Source organism: Phalangium opilio, unplaced genomic scaffold (genome assembly GCF_054372755.1).
Source record: "Phalangium opilio isolate 3A_F unplaced genomic scaffold, DU_Popi_V2 ptg000002l_1, whole genome shotgun sequence".
In the NCBI taxonomy this organism is placed as follows: domain Eukaryota; kingdom Metazoa; phylum Arthropoda; class Arachnida; order Opiliones; family Phalangiidae; genus Phalangium; species Phalangium opilio.
Genome location: NW_028324144.1, coordinates 8,826,693 through 8,850,318, shown reverse-complemented (window position 1 = coordinate 8,850,318; position 23,626 = coordinate 8,826,693). Strand labels below are relative to the sequence as shown.

Sequence of the window (23,626 nt, the reverse complement as noted above, 5' to 3'; positions counted from 1 at the left end):
TTGTTCTGAGTAGTACAATTGTACTTTTTTAGTACATTTTAAAGTTATCAGTACGAAAAATACGATTTGATGCTTGAAAGTACATTTTCAAATTCCATTTTTTAACATTAGCGTCTATGGGACGAAAATTACGCCGCTAGATGGCGGCAAATGCCTTTCGTTGAGGGGGACGGAAATTTTAATACCACCAAGGGGGGGGGAAAGTGCGTTTTCAAAAAGCCTCCCATTGGGGTAGTACGTTTTACTATTGGGGAAAGTACGTTCCCAAAAATCAAAGGAACAACACTGCTGACGGGCCTAGTTCACGGGGTTACCGCGCATGTTTCAATATTTCCGCCTTTCAAAATTAAATAATTTAATTAGTAACAAGTTATTAATTAATATTGATTAATGAATTAAACTATGGGATAAAGGCTCGGCTTTGAAATCTAGCTTTTAATTGGACTGTAAGGAAAAACAAAGACCCGAATTGGACCCGAAAGCTAATTTAGGGGATTTTGCAAGCCCCGATATCCGCGGCGGGTAATTGAAAATTGGACCCGATACCCGCGACGGCGGGTAAAATTTTCTATTACCCGAAGTTTACCCGACACCCAAAAATCTGGAGCCGCACAGCCTTGAAATGAACCCAATATTGGTTGATATTCATTACGACATAAAAATCATTTTCCATGTAAATAAATAAAAGTTACCGACAATATTCGCGTAAAGTATTTTATTTCCAGGGAAATAATTTCATCACTATTTAGACAGGAAATAGAGCTTTTTTTTAAAATAAGTGTAAATATGATGAAAGCATTTAGAAATTGGTGAAACTAAACGAAAAAATAAAGTAATATATTTTTTGCAGCTAATTCTATCAAGTATGTACCCCGAAATGAGTGCAAAAAATTATGATCGTAAAGTTAATTTTTATGGTAATTTGCAATTAGAGATTTTTAATTCATCCTCTATTTGGTTTTTTCTACGACCCATTCAAGTTCAGCTTAGCATTCAATTTGTTTTTTTTTTTGTTTTTTTTTTATGATAAGGTCCCGCCTTAAGAACGTCTCTTGTCATGACATTTTGTTTTAATAATTTAAATATTAGGCCTATTTAGTCTATTTTAACAGCGCCGTATATCATACGCACGAAGAAATAAGCCGCGTAAAAACCAATTGTGCCCGTTAACAACCAGAAAGTGAGAGCCATCAGACTCGTATAGCTAAAGTACAGCAATGTTGGAATAAATTCCGTTATCTGCAACTGGTGAAAATAATATCAAAAAAAAAAAAAATATTAGAATTTGTCAAAAATTGCGGATGAAATACAATCATTTAATTTACTTTGGTTATGAAATAGAAGACTGCGTATGCAAAAACGTAAACGGCGCAACCTCCTGAAACTATGAAAGACCTCCACCACCAATGATAATCCTATTTGAAAGTAAATTATATTATATAATAATGAAAGTCTCATTTTTATAATCTTCTGTAAAGAAAGATTTTGTAAATAGGCGTAACATGGATTAACTAACGCTAGGGATTGTTCACTAACCGGGTTTCTCATGTAATGCTATCGCCAACTACATGTTCCGAATTATTCCTTGATTCCCCTCTTCATTCCCCCAATTTATTGGACCAAAACGGATGTAGATGTAGCGCCATCTCTCGGCAAAATAAACCATTTTTGCCCAATTTAGGCAGTATTTCAATTTTGACGTCATAGACCACGTGATATTTGGTCCAATTTTCTTATAACTTCCAGTTAGGGACAGTAGCTACTGCTAGGGGGCGTTTGGAACATGCATGCGTTATCTTTTTGGGGGAACGAACTATCCCTAGCGTTAGTTAATCCATGGGCGTAAATTGGCAGTGAATTTGAAGAAAAAGGGATTTCAATTAATAGGTATAAACATAATTTTATAAGATATGTTCCATAAGTATGACTCTTCCTATACTTCATAATGCTGGAGACTTACAGCTCGAGCTAGTTCGAGAACAACGCCAAAATTGACTACACTCGGTTTTTGCAGTCCCTCTGTACTAAGCCTTTGACAGCGCCTCACCAGGTGTCGCTTTACTAGAATCTATGACGTTTCCCCTACGTCACTTCAAGAGTGGAGCCCACCGGTCCTATAATTCCTATATTTTTGAACCAGTCCTGTAATATCCTATAATTTCATGAAAGGTCCTATAATATCCTTTATTTTTGACATAGTCCAAGTTTTCGTATAGTTTAGCATCAAATTTATCATAATTTAGCTGTTTTTTATCGATATGACATTTGAATAGACACCGAAATTGCTTCAAAGGCTCGCTCAGGATTTTTTTATATATTATATTTTAATTAAGTTAATCTGAATTTTCGAAGTAAAATCCTAGTAGTTTCTTTTTTCTTTTTTGAGATTTTTCTACATAGTTTAAGCCCCAAAATTGTATTATATATGAGCAGTTTTAGTCCTATATTTTCCTATAAAAACACATTTTTTCTCCTATAAAATCCTATAATTCAGGGAAAAAATTCCTATTTTTCCTATAAGGAATTTAAATTTCAGAGTGGGCTCCCTGCAAGACGAGCTCTCAGTAACCAGTGACAAACTTATGGAACATATTTTATGAATTTATGGTATAAATGACCTTATTTGAAGTGTGGATATTTAAATTGAAAAGTTTAAGCTTAAAATAATAATAATAATAATAAAAATGTGAAGTCAACGGTACCTCTCCACACAACTGGAAATAAACCATCACAATAGATATTTGAGAACAAGAAACAATCAAGATTATGAAGACCAGGAACAGGAAACCAAACATGTAATAAAATTGGTTCTCCCAGATGGCCTTAAATATATATATATTAATTAGTTTACCGATTCTTTCTTACAACGTAATTATTTAAAGGGAGGGTGAAGTGGAAAATCAAGTGATTTTTTTATCGATTCTTCTACCAATTTTAAGACCAGTCTGCATAGTGAAACATTCAGGAAATACTTCCGAATGATTTTAAAATTAAAATTAGGTTCCGATTTTAAGAATAATTTTAAAGAAGGACCTCCGACCCATCATGTAACGCCCTGCCTTTTTATTAACAAAATTCTCGTGGCACGCTTCATGTCTTGCGCCACGATTGTCATATCGCGCGAAAATTTTATCAAATCTCGTGATGAATTTCATTCAACACGGAACGTGCCACGTGAATTTTATTAATAAAAAGGCAGGACGTTACGCGATTGGTCAGAGGTGCTAATTTAAAATTATTCTTAAAATCGGAACCTAATTTGAATTTTAAAATCATTCGGAGATATTTCCTGAATGTTTCACTATGCAGACTGGTCTTATAATTAGAAGAAGAATCGATAAAAAAATCACTTGATTTTCCACTTCACCCTCCCTTTAAGATACGATTTTCATTTTTCCAGTAGTCCATACTTACGGTAAATATGAAAAACAATTCGATAAACATGGCACCAAATGGAAGAATTCCTGACATGAGTGTGCTGAAAGATTGTCCCTCGTTTAAATACGAATTCGAAATTTTACTACAACTACTCGGAAATCCATTTTTCTTACCACAAAATCGGGTTCATATACCAAACTTGCTCAGGGACTTGACGAGGAATTTGATTAGTTCGAACTGGATGTTCGTAGGGTTGTTTCCTATAGCCAAAATAATAGCCGAAGAAGACCAAAGGAACGGAGATTCCAAACCATAAGCAAAGTAAAGCCATCATCGTCGCAAAGGGAACCTGGCAAAGAGGGTTGATAGTCATATTTCCCCTTACCTTCCCCCCCCCAGCCAACCTCAGTCCTCAGCTGCCACCTAACCCAGCATGGACAGGGAACTAAATAGGGTGGGAGCTAGGTTTGCTTAGAGCAACGCCTGACACTAGCGCTGTGGCGGCGGATGTTGGAAGTTTTTCACCAAATCCTAGTAAAATTTATAAATTCTCTCTGGTAAAATTAGAGCCATTTTTGGGGGGGGGGAGTAGAGGCACCGATATGGGGAGAAAATCTGACTAAATTATAAAAGTGAGTTGATATTCATTATTTATTTTAGCCTCTCTCTCGTTAAAGATTCATAAATGCTCTATCAAGTTAGTTTTTGTAAATATCCCAAACCATTACAGACGAATTTTTCTTTACGGTACATGTTTATAAAGTCTGTTTGACACTAAGCCTTGGCTATAAAATATCCCAAACCATTACAGTCGAATTTTTAGCCACATCGTAGTATACGATGAGGCTTTTAGTTTGATCTGCCCTGTTGTCGTTCTCGTAGTAGTAGTAGTAGTGTCAGTCCTGCCTTTGGCAGTATCGTTCGTCATTTTTGAACGTCGAGAGAAAATATTTTTCTTTTTAGTTAACGTTACAGTTCACAGGTGGAGTTTTAAACTTCATACAGGGAAGAAATTATATTTTTTAAATTTTCTTCCTCCACGGAGAATCGAACCGCGGACCTATCGCTCGCCAGCCCAGTACTAAGCAGCCTCGCCTAAAACCTCTTGCTAAGAAACGCTCGCGAATAGAGGACTAGTCTCGGAGAGTTTGTCAGAGACAGGGTCCCCTTCCTCTATCTCTTCAACTAGGAGTCATGATCTTATTTGAGGACAGGAGATATAACTTCGCGGTAGGAGAGGCAAAAAGTATATCATATAAATTTTAACCGACCGGGAAGAAGTTTTTCCAATTGATCTCGTTGTTCTAATTTACATACTTTACGATCGTACTATGTGGCTAATATTTTTGTCTTGACAAACTTGTTCATTACAGTACATATGGCGATAAATTGTGGTCGGTACACGAGTGAGGGTGTGTGCTACGCATTGCCAATTGTTAGCGCGGGTTTAACATGGCTTTGCCTGTCCATGCCCGGTTAGGTGGTCTGAGAGCCAACAAATAATGATTTAAGACTAAAGTTATTACCGCTCCTGAAGAATGCTTCCCCCAGATAAAGAAATTCATAAAAAACCCTACGCCAAACGTGATTCCTGGATACAAAGTCGCCGTCTGCGTAAGATTAAGAAAGACATTTTGAAAAATGCCTTCAAATAATCAAGAGGGAATTAATTTATACCCAGAACGCCGCTTTACGCCACTGTTGCCCTCGTAGAGTTTTGTACAGTCTGGCTGAGAAATACCCCGCAAATAACCTGAAATTATCCGAAACAAAAGTCTTAACATAATAAGTCGTTTTTTGTTATCAACTATTTTTGATTCTAACCCCATGAAAACGTAGAGAAATATGACGGTTGTCATCAAAGCTCCTCGTGATGCCGGAGACAACATGCCAAGCATAGCGAAGACTATCAAGAAATTAGTTTGAAAAATACAAGAATTAGCCGCTTCCCTTTAAACAAGTTTCAAACCAAAAATCTCACAAATGGTGATAAAAGTCATAAAGAAAATTTGAATTCCGCTTCCAATTACTGCGGCGAAAAGTTTAGGATGTTTAGGAGGTCGAAAGACATCGCCGTGAACCAATTTCCAGCCCGTTTCCTCAATCGTATCCTCCTTGTTCAAAAAGTGACAAAAACACAATTTAAAACCTCACGAGAATCAAATTACACAACGCAGCCACATCCCCTAACTCGCGGTGTCAAGTAATAAAACCAAAATAATTAACATTTGAGTCATGGTCTCACCATTTTTAAACTGAACAAGTATTTTACCTCACTAGAATCAAGTACAAAATCGCTAATTACCAGGTCATCATCTTTGTTGTATCTTGCAATGTCGCGACGCAAAGTTCGTATGATGATCATAGTCATGATACCTGTGGGCAAATCAGTTTCATTAGGTTAGGGTTTAAATCCTTTTGGGTTATCAAAAAGTGACCTGATAGGAAGAAGACCACAACGAGGGAGTTGATAATGGAAAACCAATGAATTTGAACATCACTCATTGACAAGTAAGTGTCCCATCTGGAAGCCCACCGAATTTCGCTCTTTTCCCATTGAACCTCGTAGGAAAATACCAAACGGCTTCCTTCTAAATAAATAGAAGTATTCCTTCAATAAACTCATAAATATTTGTTAGATGATTAATTAGTCAATTATGTCTAGTTGTGGAGAGAGATTTGTTATGGTTATCGCAATTTTGCATAGATGTGTGTTTAATTTACTGATCTTCACGCAAAATTCCAGAATAAAATCGATAGATGGCGCTTTTACAGGGTTCGGACGAAATTTTTATAGTGAAAATCCCTGACATTTCCAAGTTATCCCTGATCAAATTTTGGCAATATCCCTGACCATTTTAAGGTGTTTACGAGAGCCCACTTCATCACACCTGGCCACAATACTTTAGCATTGCTCCAAGCATGGTTTGATATATCAAACGAAATCCCCGACTTATCCCTGGCTTTTTTTTTAGGAAATTGTTTTAAATAGCTGACTTATCCTCCCATTTTTCAGATCCCTGACTTATCCAGGTTCCGTACGAACCCAGTTTTAAATAAACTAATGACATCGCTTATTTCTTTCATCATGCTAGGCTTTATCTGACAGTATACCTGTTGATATTGTATGCATTGCTCCGGTTGCTACATAAACTAAAAAACGGAAAATTGGTATCTCTAAAACTCCAATATCGGTACTGGAGCCTATGCTTATGACCTCTGTTCACCAACACTTGCATCAACACTTGGAAGATATGTACCAAATGCCTACTATACCTTTGCTATTAACAATCTGTTTCTTGTGATTTCCGGGAAATTCGCAAGCGTCCTTTTTAGTTTTATACTCTGATAAATCTACGCTAGACGTTTCCACTTCAAAACCAACCACTCGAAATTTGGTGCTAAAAATTTGAACAAATAACTTGAAATAAGTCACGTATAACAAGTATGACGTCCCTAAATTCATAAGATTTGTTCTGAAGCTTGTGACTGGTTTACTAAAGGCTTGTCATGAGGTGAAACGTCAGATTCTCGTAAAGCAACGCCTGGTGAGGCACTGTCAAAGCTTAGTATAGACTAAATAGAAAGATGGGCTGCAAAAGCGAGTGTAGTAAATTGTCACTTGTCGTTCTCGAACTAGCTCAAGCTGTAAGTCTATAGCACTACGAAGTGTCATACTTATGGAACGCATCTTATGAACTTATGCAGGGTTGCCACGGAATTTTCAGAACCAAATTCCCTGATTTTTCCAGGTTTTCCCTGACCTTTTAGGCCAAAAGTGTAAATGTTTACAGCATGTTTTAAGTGCTTATAATTAAATAAACTCTCTACATTAAGTTTTCCAATGTAATTCTTGCACCAAAATGAATAAAAAACATTTTAACTATGAATAACAGTCTAAGAGATATTTTTAGAGAGCATATACTTTACAAAAACAATTCTAGACATTTTTAAGGATTGTTCTAGAGTTCACTCTGTGTTAAGAGAGGATGAGGTCAAACTTTCATTACTCTTTCAATAAACACTTTATCCCCAAAAATTTCACAAACTAAAATCAAATTCGCTGACTTTGCTGATATTTTAAAAATTCCCTGACTTTCCGGCCCATTTTTAAATTCCCCGACTTTTCCGGCCCATTTTTAAATTCCCTGACTTTTCCGGCCCATTTTTAAATTCCATGACTTTTCCGGCACATTTTTAAATTCCATGACTTTTCCGGCCCATTTTTAAATTCCATGACTTTTCCGGCCCATTTTTAAATTCCATGACTTTTCCGGCCCATTTTTAAATTCCATGACTTTTCCGGCCCATTTTTAAATTCCCTGACTTTTCCAGGTTTTCCCTTACCCGTGGCAACCCTGTTATGGTATGACACAGTAGTTTTTACTTACTTATCTTCAGTGTGGTATTTTAAAATAAATTTTAAATGGTTGTTGATATACGCCTGAATGGGGAAAAATATATAATCTTGGTTCAATTATAGTCTCATACATTTAAAGCGATATTGTATACCTTTCCATCTTCAACAAAGCCTAGTTTATAACCATGTTCATATTCGGACTGACCCGTTTCCAGTGTTCGGAATCTGGTTGCGCATGGCAAATTATCGATCAACCTAATTACGATAAAAATTATTTGACGTGAAATTTGTACCACCCAAATAGGGTTTATATTTTCTTTTCAGCCTTGGAAGGGATGATCATAATAGATCCATTCTGAGACTGTAACTGTCTAAAGTTATTTTCAATGATGAATGAAATGGTCCAACAACCATTTTTTTTTAATAAATTTAGGTAGGTATCGCTTTCCGTTAATGTAACATGAAATGTTTGAAGTTTCAAAGGTGGCGTACAAAGATTAAAGCAAAGCGCAGGTCCAGTGGATCCCCTACAAGTTGACTTTCCTCTTGAACTCCGGGTTTAGCTTGGCGAAGGCTAGTGGGCGGGATTTATAGTTACACTTATAAATCCCGCCCACAAATGCCTCCTACCTTTGCCAAGCAAAAACTAGAGTTCGTAAGGAAAGTCAACTTGTAGGGGATCCACTGGACACACGCTTTGCTTTAAGCTTACCCCGTTTTTTACGCCGAAAAGGTCTATTAAGTTTTGTCAAGAAACGATATCTAGTCTCAGACCACCTACCCATGGACAGGCATGAGGATAGGGAGCTAGGTTAGAAAAGGGTAACGCCTGACGAAAGCGCCGCGGTGGCGGCTACCACAAACAGACTCACGTGAAAAATGGTAATTCTTGTTCCCTCGAGAACAGTGGCCTAATAGAGTAATTTCTTTCCCATATACAGCAACGTCATAACCCTCTATCTCTTACCTTAGTGATATCCCCCCTCCCCTTCCCTTCCGGGGGCAAATAGTATTCTCTAGTACAAAGTTGCCCCTAACGTAGGGGATACACAGTTCACTCCCCCTCTCAACCGAAATTACTCTATAGAGCTATTTCAGTGGGGTTAAAATTTCGTCTGCTACGAAAATTGGGCCTGCCTTTGAGTGTAGGGCGGCCATTTTATGAAGGTTTTCTCTATGGGCAAATAGCATTGGTGACGTAGCCATTACCCCCTCTGAAATAGCTCTGTAGGCGTCAATAGATGCCAAAAATCTTATAAATATGACAAAGTGAGAAAACCTCGTCATTCTTTATTTTTAGTTCATCCCATTAAAGATTTATAAACGTTATATATTTATATTAGTTTAGTAAATATAACTCTGGGTTACTTTATGAGACGAATTCACGAATATAATATTAAGCCTTGGCCAAAAAACTAATTTTTTCTCTTTAAATGATCACGTGTCACTTGTGGAGATATATTGCGGTCCGCCGACACATGAGGGCGCGTGCTACGCGCTACAATTTGAAAACCGCGGTTTAACACGGGGATGCCTGTCCATGGGTAGGTGGTCTGAGATCTAGTTAACTAGGGAGAAAGTATAAATTCGCCATATTTCCAGCTTTATCTCCAGTCCAAACGTAGCCTGTCCGGAGTTAATCCCCACCTTTAAATTACAACCAGCATCTCATTGGTTCTTGAAAACCCACGTCAGCGCGACGCCAATGACGAAAATTACTGACGACTTAGGAGAGGCGAAATAGCCCGGCCTCGTTTTACGTCCCCCCCCTCCCCTTGGATTTTGAAAGGAGGACTGGGACTACAGGGTTCATTCAACTTTTGGAAAACAAATTTCCCTGAGATTTCCAGGTTTTTCCTCATATACTTCCCTGAGTTTCCAGGTTTTTCCTCATATACTTCCCTGAGTTTCCAGGTTTTTCCCGTATATGGAGTATCCTATGGAGCAAATTTTAAGGAAGGAGGGGGCAAATAAATATGACTATTACATAATGGAAGGACATCCCCGTATCTCTAATAGAACCAGAGTTATGAGCCTCCAAAATTTAGTGTAGTGTTAATTCTATGGAGGGAACGTTCACGAACATTTTCCCCAATTACTTGGCCCCTGTTTACTCGAATCTCAAGTTTTTAGTGTGGTTCGATGTGGGGCAAATAGGACTATAACATACTCGAAGGACATCCCCGTATCTCTAGTAGAACCAGAGTTATGAGCCTCCAAAGTATAGTGTAATGTTAATACTATGGAGGGGATGTTCACGAACATTTTGCTTAATTACTTGACGCAAATTTCCCTGATTTCCATGAATTTTACTAAAAATTCTAAATTTCCCTGAGGTTTTTGTCAACTATTTATTTCCCTAATTTTTCCAAGTTTTCCCGGTTTGTATGAACCCTGGACTATGGCGCATGAATACTTAGGCATCTTATACCTTCTCCTTAGTAAACTAGATATACCTTCTTGGTTTTGTTAACAATTATGATGTTATTTTATCAATAGAGTGCTGTCAGAAGCGCCGGTGTGACGTCACCCATGCTGTTTTCCCATAAAGAAAAAACGGTAACTGTCATGGCCGCCCATTGCTAAAGGCAGACTCGTGACGTTTAACCTTGGATCTGACGTCACAACTGACAGCACTCTATTCAGAATGATTGAAAAATGGTTGTCAGGCCATATTCTCCCTTGGTAGGAGGAACGAATAGATTGGTAGATACTGACAAATGTACTGAATACTGATGTTGAATTCTATGGGCCACTATGGCTGATTCGTCACTATTCCAATGTAAAGGAGTATCGGAATTATTGCAAACAAATTTGCAACCATGATCCGTAGCCATCAAGACTTCGTAAGGGGTGTTTACAATTCTGTCCCCTCTTAGAACTTCCCCTATTATTTAAAATTGGAAATTGCGTTTGTTTTCCACGTCATAATGATAATAAATGTTCCAACATTACCTAAATTCTCCGATTTATAAACGAGACCCTTTCTGGGAGAACAAAATTTGAGAGAATAATAATCATAGGGTAATTGCGTTTGCGTGCTTGTCATTTTGACCGCTTTGACTTCGATGATGGTTCCTTTGTCAAATTCTTTGGGCGCCACTCCTGGGACGTAAAACGCGTGGCACATTTCCATTACGATATACCAACAAACGGTAAAACGTAGCACCATTCCAACAGCCATGACAGTTCTGTCAAATATATTTTATAACCACCTCAAATTATAATTAAAATTAATTATATATTATTTAAGCTTGTTTAATAATTCAGGAATATTGGGGAGGTCATTTTTGTTACTCGCAAAAAACAAGAAAAAATAATTATCTCCTGAAACTTCAGTGGTTTGGAGTCAGTTAGGGACGGGTAGGGGCACAAACAGACAGTGGTTTAGTCTTGATGACATCACCACTTTCACGTACAAGTACTCACTAGTGGATAGAATTATATGATAGTAATTTATATCGCTGTTTTGAGGAGAAATGGCGAAGAAAACATATACTTCTTTTAGATCTCAAATAATTAAAAACATTGTTAAATAAAAAAGAAATAAGGTTTAGGCCTAAAGAGTCGGGCCATACACAATCACTCAGTCAGTCCATAGCCAACTCGATCAGCGCGATAAGCTTGCGTTGTCGAGTGCGTGATCGAGAGGGCTATGGTCAGTCAATATGACTGCGTTCAGCAAACCTCATCGCTGAGTCTGCTAACTCACCAAACAAAATCAGCGGTTTGCCTCACGCCGCTCAACGGAAATTAGTCTTGAAGCAGACGACGTGCCCTGTTCAATGGCATAGGCATAGCCCACTCGATCCACGCACGCGGACGCTGCGTCGTGATGCGCGTGATCGAGTGGGCTATGTCAATGGTCATGGATGGACCAGTTTATTTATTCCAGCGTTGCCTACGTTAATCAAGGCCTGTGCGTGGTGGCTTCGAAGGGGGGACTTTTAAGTAACGCGACTTCTTATTTTCTCCCTATTTTAGCGCGAGATTTCATTGATAGCTGGACCGAAACGCGCGCGAAAATGAGTATTTAAAATTCCAAGCGCGATAAAGAACATTTCAAATTCCAAGCGCGAGAAAATGAACATTTCTGTTATATAAAGAACGTTAAATCATAAATTCTTATAAGTTCAAATTGTTCAAACTAGATGGCGCCTAGTAAGGTATAAAATCAATAAAGAGAATAAACAGTATTAAACTTTTAAGCATGTACAATCGATTATTGTAACAATTTCAAATGATTTAGGTCCAGCTATTAGCGCCTCAGGTCCAGCTATTAGCAGTCTGGGAAATAAGGATATTTTTTAAACTAGTCCAAGGGACCAGTGACCCCCTAGTGTCTGAAATAATTTACTGGTCTCCGGACTGGTCCCAGCCTTTGCTCTCCAATAGATTTGCAATTAATAAACTGGTCCCGAGGACCAGTAACCCCACTTTTTGAATTAAAAAACTAGTCCAAGCAATTAATTAACTGGTTTTGGACCAGAGGAAGTGTGCTATTTCCCAGACTGGCTATTAGCGCCTCAGGTCCAGCTAATAGCGCCTCAGGTGAGAGAATTTGGCAACTTAAATTGCCAAAATAAAAATAAAAATCGGCGCCGCGCACAGGCCTTGATTAACGTAGGCAACGATTCCAGGCACTTATTTCGAACTAAGGAGCTGTATTGTAAACGATGACGGAGAGGTATTACACTGGACGTCTCTGTGTGCCTATCTGTCACCGCGTTCGCCGTTAGCAAAATAAGCAAATTATAACAAACGTATATGCAGAAGTCCATTAAATTATCCAAGGAAGTAAACAATTACAATAGCTGGTATAGCGTACGTCTCTGCTGGGATTAGAACTCCTTTTAACTCCATGGATAGGGGGTTAAATTTTTCCCTCTTTCCTAACACTGTTAGAAATCTCTAGCTTCTCTGGAGGAAGTCTCTCTAGACGTGAGCGGGGCGTGACTTCTTCAGCCCATGAACGCTGGATCTCTAAAGGCTAGATTGTTTGCTTTATAAAAAAATAATAAAAAAGTAACGGCCACGGTCGTTAAATAGTTTTTTTTTTCGATAGGTTTATGAAGAGTCATAAAAACTGAATGACCTTGACTGTTCCAAAATTCACACGGTCACAACCCCCATCACTTCTCCTGATTCTATGCTAAAGAGGGCTCGGTTTTACAGTGGAAGGGGCGTTTTCCGGTCCCTTTAGAGATACAATGTTCATTTTCAGCCAATAGATTTTCTCTCTCAATAGGGCAAATTTTGGCGTAAGAGCGTTGCCTACATTAATCAATGCCTGTGCGTTTCCCTATTGCAGCGTCATCTACGTACACTATTATTTTTGCAACAATTTCGAAGCAATAATTATTAAATATTAACTCAATATAAAATTTAGTGTATCAATTGCAAATATTATTTATGAGAAGAAAAGTTTAAAATAACTTTGGCATATGTATGCAAAATTAGGCCAACACGATGGCGCTAAATAGGGTCTAGTTCTGAGGTAGCCCACCTGCCTTTCGTCCCGAGTATTCCTCCCCCATTTTAAGCGTCCCACCAGACCCAATCGTTTCCGAAGTTACGGCGCGTATATCTCTCAGAATTCGTATCCACCCCCTATCATCCTTGCCGAGGCTGGGCTGTATGAAAGAAGAGGCGGGTCATAGCGACAGAGGAAAAAAAGGAATTACGTATTCTTCGCCATCCAAGTCTGCAACGTCATGAAAACGTAGTTTAAGTAAGCCAGTAAGATAATTTAAAATTTTCGTTACGTGTTGGAGGGAGGGGCTCTATACTGGGCTACGAGTCTGACTGAAGAAAATACTAACCGTTCTCCATTTCTGCTTCTAAAATTACATCTATCCCTAGTTCATTAAACCACGCTGAATTGTGACCGTTCTATACGCAGTTAAGATGGTTGGACCAGAAGGGAATAAGAGAGAAGGGAGACATTAGAGCCTGCTTTGGTAACGAGAGTCCGACCAACCTCAAGAAAACCGCGAAAACTTTGCGCAAGTACACAGCTTTTAACCAATTTACTGCAAAAATAGTTCTTTAAGTTCTCCGCGGTATCGGCCCATTTGTCTGCTGGATTTTTATTCTCCAAAGGCTTAGGGCTGTCGATGTTTCGTTCTTGTGTAATTATAACCTCAAGTATGTATTTTATTGAAACTAATTTGTATTTTTTAATATTAATTCAGAATAATTAGTTTTTATCTATTTATTACCTTCAAATTATCTGATTTTGGTATGTTTTCAATACCCGTGTATCTAAATTAATTGCACAGCTTGATTTCGTTTATCAACAAGAAATTCGGCCATTTTTATCTCCTTCAATGTAAAGTTGTAAACAAAACTACATTTTATTCGTCAACCGAGACGTCACCTTCTTAAGTGACGTCACAGCTAAGGCAGAAGTTAGATAGCCAATCAGTGAAGGGTAGTTGATTTGAGGTTAGTAAGACTGTTGTTACGAGTGTAAAGCATTATGGAGATATAAAGTGTGTCCCTTCTCCCTTATTCCCTTCTGGTTGGACTAATTGTAATTTGAGGGAAAACTGGACACCGAAATAAAATAGGTAAACTTTTTATAGTCTCTGGCAGTCTGGTACACTTAAATTTACTCTGAGCGAAGTGGCGTCGCTAGGTCTTTTAATTAGCCCCCTCTAAATAATCCGTAAACCTTACCAAAAATTGCTCGTAGCCCCCTAAAATTCTGTAGCAATATAGAGTATAAAATTTATACTGATAAGTTCGTCAAGTTTCATCTTTTTAGAGATTTCAATATGAAACAGCAGTGGGGACTAAAAGCAAACGAAAACTAAACTTATAAAAGACGAGTGAAATTCTTTCACCCACAATTGTCAATAACTCGGTTCCGTACTCTTTATCAATAAAAGTTTGAATATATTTAAAATACGAATAATTTAACGTTGACACAAATTCTCGGATAGTTCCAATGAACCAATTATGTAAAATTTTGTTATTAATTTCCGATAACAACCTTCAATTAGTTTTTCCAGATTAAGCCCCCCCCCCTTCCAAATTTCAAACCCTAGCGACGCTACTGTCTGAGCGCGAAATTTTGGAAACGCTATGGTGATATACAAGGGTAAATTACGGTATGACATCAATCGGTAATCTACGACGGTATTTGGTATATTACCATTAAGTTATGAACCGTAAATTACCGACTCGCATCTTTGAGAAAGACGCATTTATATAAAATCTTTACTTACAAGATTTCTAGGGTTGGGAATCAACTAATGTGCGTCTGGAAGCGTGGATATTTTAAATTTGAATCATGAAAAAAAAAATCATTGTAGAATTTTCCATCTCTTGTGTTTTTGAAGCGATCAAATTTTTCCAGCGAGTATATTTGAAATCTTACCTTATCCACAGCCATTCTAAGGGATACGTTCGAAAATAACATGTTTGCAAAGCGTTGCTAGATAACGCGCGATTATTTAAGAAAGCTTAGACGTTTTCAGAAAATTTAGTATTTAGATTATGTGAAATTTGTCGGTGCTTATTTTCGAGAGACACTGAAGACCAAATGTCATTTCTCACTCCGAGTTTCGCAAAATGACGATCGTTATTTAATTCTAAAGGGCCTCTACATTTACCAAATGTTGCAACTATAGTTTTTTAACAAAGTTTAGTTGTACTTTAGGGAATGCTGCGGCGTATTGAGGAATAATGTTAAATGGCGTAATAGTTAAAGTAGTAAATATCAAGTGCTCTTGAAACGGCGAGATTACAGATTGCTATTAAAGGAAGGGTGAAGTAGAAAATCAAGTGATTTTTTATCGATTCTTCTATCAATTTTAAGACTAGTCTGCATAGTGAAACATTCAGGAAATACTTCCGAATGATTTTAAAATTCAAATTAGGTTCAGATTTTAAGGATAATTTTAAACAAGGACTGCCGACCAATCGCGTAACGCCCTGCCTTTTTGTTAACAAAATTCTTGTAGAGATAAAATATTTTTATTTTTAGTTAACGTTACAGTTCACAGGTGGAGTTTTAAACTTGATACAGGCAAGATACAGGGAAGAAATTATTTTATTAAAATTTCTTCCCCCACGGAGAATCGAACCACGGACCTTTCACATGCCAGGACTGCCAGCCCAGTACTAAGCAGCCTCGCCTAAAACCCCTTGCTAAGAAACGGTCGCGAATAGAGGATGAGTCTCGGAGAGAGAAGTTTGTCAGAAAAAACGGTGGCGAATAGAGGATGAATCTCGGAGAGAGAAGTTTGTCAGAAAAAACGGTGGCGAATAGAGGATGGGTCTCGGAGAGAGAAGTTTGTCAGAAAAAACGGTGGCGAATAGAGGATGAGTCTCGGAGAGAGAAGTTTGTCAGAAAAAACGGTGGCGAATAGAGGATGAGTCTCGGAGAGAGAAGTTTGTCAGAAAAAACGGTGGCGAATAGAGGATGAGTCTCGGAGAGAGAAGTTTGTCAGAAAAAACGGTGGCGAATAGAGGATGAGTCTCGGAGAGAGAAGTTTGTCAGAAAAAACGGTGGCGAATAGAGGATGGGTGTCGGAGAGAGAAGTTTGTCAGAAAAAACGGTGGCGAATAGAGGATGAGTCTCGGAGAGAGAAGTTTGTCAGAAAAAACGGTGGCGAATAGAGGATGGGTGTCGGAGAGAGAAGTTTGTCAGAAAAAACGGTGGCGAATAGAGGATGAGTCTCGGAGAGAGAAGTTTGTCAGAAAAAACGGTGGCGAATAGAGGATGGGTCTCGGAGAGAGAAGTTTGTCAGAAAAAACGGTGGCGAATAGAAGATGAGTCTCGGAGAGAGAAGTTTGTCAGAAAAAACGGTGGCGAATAGAGGATGAGTCTCGGAGAGAGAAGTTTGTCAGAAAAAACGGTGGCGAATAGAGGATGAGTCTCGGAGAGAGAAGTTTGTCAGAAAAAACGGTGGCGAATAGAGGATGAGTCTCGGAGAGAGAAGTTTGTCAGAAAAAACGGTGGCGAATAGAGGATGGGTGTCGGAGAGAGAAGTTTGTCAGAAAAAACGGTGGCGAATAGAGGATGAGTCTCGGAGAGAGAAGTTTGTCAGAAAAAACGGTGGCGAATAGAGGATGGGTGTCGGAGAGAGAAGTTTGTCAGAAAAAACGGTGGCGAATAGAGGATGAGTCTCGGAGAGAGAAGTTTGTCAGAAAAAACGGTGGCGAATAGAGGATGGGTCTCGGAGAGAGAAGTTTGTCAGAAAAAACGGTGGCGAATAGAAGATGAGTCTCGGAGACAGAAGTTTGTCAGAAAAAACGGTGGCGAATAGAGGATGAGTCTCGGAGAGAGAAGTTTGTCACAAAAAACGGTGGCGAATAGAGGATGAGTCTCGGAGAGAGAAGTTTGTCAGAAAAAACGGTGGCGAATAGAGGATGGGTGTCGGAGAGAGAAGTTTGTCAGAAAAAACGGTGGCGAATAGAGGATGAGTCTCGGAGAGAGAAGTTTGTCAGAAAAAACGGTGGCGAATAGAGGATGGGTCTCGGAGAGAGAAGTTTGTCAGAAAAAACGGTGGCGAATAGAAGATGAGTCTCGGAGACAGAAGTTTGTCAGAAAAAACGGTGGCGAATAGAGGATGAGTCTCGGAGAGAGAAGTTTGTCACAAAAAACGGTGGCGAATAGAGGATGAGTCTCGGAGAGAGAAGTTTGTCAGAAAAAACGGTGGCGAATAGAGGATGGGTGTCGGAGAGAGAAGTTTGTCAGAAAAAACGGTGGCGAATAGAGGATGAGTCTCGGAGAGAGAAGTTTGTCAGAAAAAACGGTGGCGAATAGAGGATGAGTCTCGGAGAGAGAAGTTTGTCAGAAAAAACGGTGGCGAATAGAGGATGGGTGTCGGAGAGAGAAGTTTGTCAGAAAAAACGGTGGCGAATAGAGGATGAGTCTCGGAGAGAGAAGTTTGTCAGAAAAAACGGTGGCGAATAGAGGATGAGTCTCGGAGAGAGAAGTTTGTCAGAAAAAACGGTGGCGAATAGAGGATGAGTCTCGGAGAGAGAAGTTTGTGAGAAAAAACGGTGGCGAATAGAGGATGGGTCTCGGAGAGAGAAGTTTGTCAGAAAAAACGGTGGCGAATAGAAGATGAGTCTCGGAGAGAGAAGTTTGTCAGAAAAAACGGTGGCGAATAGAGGATGAGTCTCGGAGAGAGAAGTTTGTCAGAAAAAACGGTGGCGAATAGAGGATGAGTCTCGGAGAGAGAAGTTTGTCAGAAAAAACGGTGGCGAATAGAGGAAGAGTCTCGGAGAGAGAAGTTTGTCAGAAAAAACGGTGGCGAATAGAGGATGAGTCTCGGAGAGAGAAGTTTGTCAGAAAAAACGGTGGCGAATAGAAGATGAGTCTCGGAGAGAGAAGTTTATCAGAAAAAACGGTGGCGAATAGAGGACGAGTCTCGGAGAGAGAAGTTTATCAGAAAAAACGGTGGCGAATAGAGGATGAGTCTCGGAGAGAGAAGTTTGTCAGAAAAAACGGTCGCGAATAGAGGATGAGTCTCGGAGAGAGAAGTTTGTCAGAAAAAACGGTGGCGAATAGAGGATGAGTCTCGGAGAGAGAAGTTTGTCAGAAAAAACGGTCGCGAATAGAGGATGAGCCTCGGAGAGAGAAGTTTGTCAGACAAACGGTCGCGAATAGTCTCGGAGAGAGAAGTTTGTCAGAGGCACGGTCCCCTATCTCTCTCTCTCTCTCTCTCTCTCTCTATCTCTTCAACTAGGAGTCATGATCTTATCCGAGGCCAGGAGATATAACTTCGCCGTAGGATAGGCAAAATATTTATTTTTAATCGACCGACCAGAAAATTTTCCTTCTCTACTGTCGGGAGCCAAACTACGGAGAGAGACATTAGTTCTTTGGTATAGGCTAACATAAGTATATAAAGATGTCAACATCGGGTTATTTTCGGGTAAATGTTTCTCTCGGTATAGGATAACATAAGTATATCATATAAATTTTAAATGACCGGGCAGAAGTTTTTCCAATTCATCTTGTTGTTCTAATTTACCTAAGTTACGATCATACGATGTGGCTAATATTTTTGTCATGATAAACTTGTTCTCTTCTAAGTTCTAACTAAACGCGAAACCAAGTTATAACTTTTTACAGACTTATGAAGAAATATTTGCAATCTATAATCTTAATAAAAACATTTATCTAGCCAAAAATATCAATATTAATACGAAGGTTTGACCTAATTTGGTGCTGAGTTACGCCACTGTGACTTAGTGAGTGCTGTTTCAAGGAAACCCTGTAACCTTTCTTTCGATAATTAAAAACGAACCCAAAGAAGGAAAACTTATCGGATATGATATAAAATCGCAGCTAAAATTGATTGACGGAAAAACATAAAACTTCTTTGGGACTTTCAATATAAATTTTCGTCAATGTAATAATAAAAGTTAAAATTAAAACTTGCGTATTGTTACCACACACTAACCCTATAACAATTTGTACGAATAAATTTTGATTATCGTATGAAAAAACAAACAAACTTTATTTCAAAAATACCTTAGAAAATGAAATACTTTTGACATTTTTTTGAAAAAATAAAAGTTAAGGAACGCACGGTGATAAGTTTATGGTAATGGAATGTCTTTGTCAGATTTGATTCTAATAATTGGCGCATCTTCACTTTTCCGCAGAAGAACCTTGCCATCTTGAACCCAAACGAATTTGTACTGGTTTGTTTTAGCGAATTCTTTGACGCGATGCAGCAATTTGTCATTGAATGGATTGATGTAGATTTTGTCACCCTGGAATGATTTATCCAAAGATGATGCCAAGATTCCTGTTGACCTCTTCTCTCTGAAGGCTTTCAACCAAGTCTGGGCCGTTTCCACCCTCTGAAACGTGACTACGATAGCTCTGGGTTTGTTGGTAGCTTCTGGAAGGACACTAGTTTGACGACAGACTCGAATCAAATCGCTTGGAAAAGCCAAACCCAGATGGTGAACTATAGAGGCTAAAATAGATAACAGGTTCTCATCGGATTTCTCTCGCAAGCCGTTTATTTCCAAGGTATTCGGTAGTTGCTCTTGCTCAGTGCTGTTCAGTTTGGACTCAATTTTGAACCACCAGTTATCAATTTCTGGTTTCGAAACAACCAGTTTTGGTATAGTAGCCAAGTTGTCGGCAGTTTCCTTACATGACTCTGTTATTTTGGCAAGTAGTGGGGCGACTATTTGGGCCGAAGATGCTGGCGACGTTTCTACAGCAAAATTTGAGACTAATCCTTCAAGTTTTATCTTCAGATTGTCCATGTCTTCTTTCATTTCACGTTCTCTTTTACTCGCTTCCAATTTGTCCTTTTCTGTTTGATTCAGAAATTGGCAAAATGTGGAGTTTAGTTCTGTCAACTCTTCTTTCAATCTCCGTTCCCTTTTACTTGCCTCCAATTTGTCCTTTTCCGTTTGATTCAGTAATTGTCCCAAGGAGGCTTTCAGTTCTGTCAACTCTTCTTTCAATCCCCGTTCGCTCTTGGTTTCCTCCAATTTGTCCTTTTCTGATCGTTTCAGCAATTCATCCAAGGTGGTTTTTAATTCACTATCTCTGTTGCTTGCCGCCAATTTGTAAATTTCCAATTGTTTCAGTAGTTCATCTAAGGTGGTTTTCTGTTCCTCCAACTCTCGTTTCAATTTTTCAGATTCTTTCACCACGTTGCTGGACTGCGATTGCAACATCTGGGCTGAACTTCCCACGTCGGAATTATTATCACTCTCCATTTGGATGTTAATGATTTCCATCACTTCAGCGAAAAAATTATCACCAGCCAAATTCAAAGGCGTTTTCCCATTTATGTCCACCGTGTTATAATGCGATCCTTTAGTCAGAAGGAAACTAACGATGTCGACGTTGCCACGTTCGGCAGCGTGATGCAAAGCATTTCGGCCTTCATTATCAATAGCGTGAATATCCGCTTCTTTTTCGAATAGAGCAACGACTGTTTCATATGAAGTAGCGCGATGCAATGCAGTCAGACCCTTGTTATTCTTAGCATTAACATTCGCGCCTTTATTCAAGAGAGACTTGCTAACATCGACAAGATTACGTTCGGACGCACTCATTAACGGTGTTGTCCCATCTGCATCAGCCAGATTAACATTGGCACCTTTTTCAATGAGCAGCAATGCCGCATCGGATCTTCCAAATCCGCAAGCCATCCGCAATGCCGTTTTTCCCTTTTTATCAACGCCGTCGATATTGGCACCTTTATTCGAAAGAGACTTGACCACATCGAGTAGATTCCACTCGCAAGCCTTCATTAATGGTGTTGTCCCATCTGCGTCAGCCAGATTAACATTGGCACCTTCATCAATAAGCAGCAATGCTGCATCACATTTTCCACATTCACAAGCCCTTTGTAATGCCGTTTCTCCATATTCATCAATGGCGTCGATGTTGGCACCTTTATCCAAAAGAGACTTAACCACGTCGAGTAGATTACTTTCGGACGCGCTAATTAACGGTGTTGTCCCATCTGCGTCAGCCAGATTAACATTGGCACCTTTTTCAATAAGCAGCAATGCCACATTGGATCCGCAAGCCAGTTTTAATGCCGTTTCCTCTTTATCATTAACAGCGTCTACTTTGGCAGCTTTAACCAAAAGAGAGTTGACCACATCGACTCTACCCAATAAAGACACCATTAACGGTGTTTTACGCCATTCATTAGCGGCATTTATATCTGCACCCCTTTCAATAAGCAGTAATGCCACATCAAAATGCCTTCCATTACAAGCGCAGTGTAACGCGGTTTGACGAAACCGATCAGCATAGTTGATATTGGCACCAAGGTTTAACAACCGAACAATCTCATCTTTTTTCCCCTCATTAGCAGCCATCAATAATTCTTTACCAAACTTTGAATACGTATACTTGACTATACTTTTACGCATTTTGGGTAACTAAAAAAATAAATAAATATTAATTAGTACTTTTGGCGTACTGACTACATGGTTAAGTACCTTGGGACTTTAATGGCCTAGTATCGTCTTTATTAAGCTAAACCCATTTTAGCAAAGTTGGGAAAATTATGGAATTTCACAAATAGTTCGAAAATTATTAAAATATCCATTGTCAAAGTAAAAAAAAGGCTTTAAATTTACCCAAGGCTTAAAGGCATATGCTATGCCATAGAACCGCAACCAGGCTAGGAAATAAGAAAGGTTTACAGGTCAAAAACCAGTTTATTAATAGCTTGGACCACTTTTTTTTATTCAAAACGTGAGGGTCACTGGTCAATGACTAGTTTATTAATTCCTACTTTTATTGAAAATTGATATGGGGACCTCTTTAATTATTTTCATTTTAACATAAATTTCGACCCCAGGAGCCCAGTTGTGTATACAACCCTAAGCCGAGAGAGATTTTTTTATAATAATAATAATAATAATAATAATATTTATTTAGCGGGAAAGGACCGCAGGCAACCACAGAGGCAAAGCCTATACAAGAGAAGAGAGAACGACCACAAGTCCTGGGACCAGTAGAAAAATAAATTGGGGAAGGGTCACTGGTCCCGGGACCAGTTTCATATTATCCCATAAATCCGTTTTTGCTGTGATATACGCCTAAAGCTATATGTTACAAGGTAAATAACTAAGATTCAGGTTTAAAATACCGAAAATTATAAAAATTACCTTGCTTGGAGAACTTTAAAAATGTTGAAGAACGCCCAGAAATTCCAGAATTACAAAAAATTGGAGAACTTTTAAAATGTTGAAGAACGCCCAGTATTACAAAAGAACGGAGAACGAAACTTCGCCGGAAATCGCCGGTCTTTAGACTTAGGGGTTTCTAACAAAAACAAGCAGACGACTTTGAACTGTGGGACTCAGGCTCAGGGCCGGAAATAAGAAAAATTTCTTAAAGGACATGTCACGCAGTCTGGGACATAGCACACTTCTTCTGGTCCAAAACCAGATTATTAATTGCTTGGACTACTAGCTTGGACTAGTTCTAGGAGTGGGGGTTACTGGTCGTTCGGCCCAGTTTATTAATTGCATATCTGTAGGAGAACAAAAGCTGGGACCAGTTTATTATTTCGGACACTAGGGGTGTCACTGGTCCCAAGGGCTAGTTTATAAAATAAACTTATTTCCCAGACAGGGCATGTGTCCAGTGATACATCCTTTGACTAGAAAATTTACAGGACATTGTCCACTGGAGTTCGCAAAAAATTGTGTCGCGTCTTCATAGCCAAGCTAACAAAACTTCAGAAAATTTATTGGTCAAAAAGTCCAGTGGCCCCCTTATTTTTTAAAAAATTTAAGGAACATTTTTAAGACTTATTGGACAATTCCAGTGCCCTGTGTTTATTTCTGGCCCTGCTCAGGCTGTCAGCCTGGCATTCAGCAGCATTCCATGGAAATAAGGATATATTTTAAACTAGTCCGAAATAATAAACTGGTCACCGGACTGGTCCACTCTTTGTTCTCCTATAAATTTGCAACTAATAAACTGGTCCCGAGGACCAGTAACCCCCACTAATTAAATTTAAAAACTAGTCCGAGAAATTAATAAACTGATTTTGGAAATTGGACCAGAGGAAGTTTGCTATATCCCAGACTGCTCAGCAGAGTCAGCAAACTAAGCACCTGTCTGGGTAATTAGAATATTTCTTAAACTAGTCGATGGAACCATTGACCCCCTTGTGTCCGAAATAGTAAACTGGTCTGTGGACCTCCTTCGTTTTCCCATAGATTTGTCATTAGTAAACTTGCCAGTTCTAGGTTGGTGAGACAGTCATAGCCCACTCGATTACGCGTCAGTGCGAGGAATATTTTTAAACTTTGTCCAAGTTGATCGCGTCACGGGGGAAGTCCATGGGTTTTTATTTTTGTATTGATTAAACTGGTCAATGTCCAATTATTATTCTACGCCTTTAATGCGCATGGTAT

The 23,626-nt window shown here is 38.9% G+C and overlaps 2 protein-coding genes across 4 annotated transcripts; both read right to left on the bottom strand.

The window, feature by feature from the left end:
• Positions 1-700: 700 nt before the first annotated feature.
• Positions 701-11,363, bottom strand: TM9SF4 (transmembrane 9 superfamily protein member 4). Of its 3 annotated transcripts, none has more exons than XM_089850954.1 (17): positions 11,158-11,363; positions 10,694-10,929; positions 10,457-10,625; positions 7,891-7,993; positions 7,770-7,822; positions 6,655-6,779; positions 5,817-5,969; positions 5,684-5,754; positions 5,360-5,492; positions 5,203-5,284; positions 5,056-5,131; positions 4,905-4,988; positions 3,552-3,727; positions 3,415-3,478; positions 2,703-2,822; positions 1,326-1,415; positions 701-1,245 (listed from the first exon to the last, which is right to left on the bottom strand). In XM_089850954.1, exons 2-17 carry the CDS (start codon positions 10,920-10,922, stop codon positions 1,096-1,098), a joined length of 1,878 nt encoding a protein of 625 aa, XP_089707080.1. In that variant the 5' UTR covers positions 10,923-10,929; positions 11,158-11,363; the 3' UTR covers positions 701-1,095. The 3 variants fall into 3 exon arrangements, with proteins under 3 accessions (XP_089707080.1, XP_089707079.1, XP_089707081.1); XM_089850953.1 differs by having other exon boundaries at positions 11,168-11,363; XM_089850955.1 differs by having other exon boundaries at positions 5,360-5,489; positions 11,168-11,363.
• A 7,839-nt stretch (positions 11,364-19,202) lies between these two features.
• LOC149718664 (uncharacterized) lies at positions 19,203-21,855 on the bottom strand. Its single transcript, XM_089850950.1, has 2 exons — positions 21,833-21,855; positions 19,203-21,631 (listed from the first exon to the last, which is right to left on the bottom strand). The coding sequence occupies exon 2, from the start codon at positions 21,620-21,622 to the stop codon at positions 19,304-19,306; it is 2,319 nt and encodes a 772-aa protein (XP_089707076.1). The 5' UTR covers positions 21,623-21,631; positions 21,833-21,855; the 3' UTR covers positions 19,203-19,303.
• Between the last annotated feature and the right edge of the window lie 1,771 nt (positions 21,856-23,626).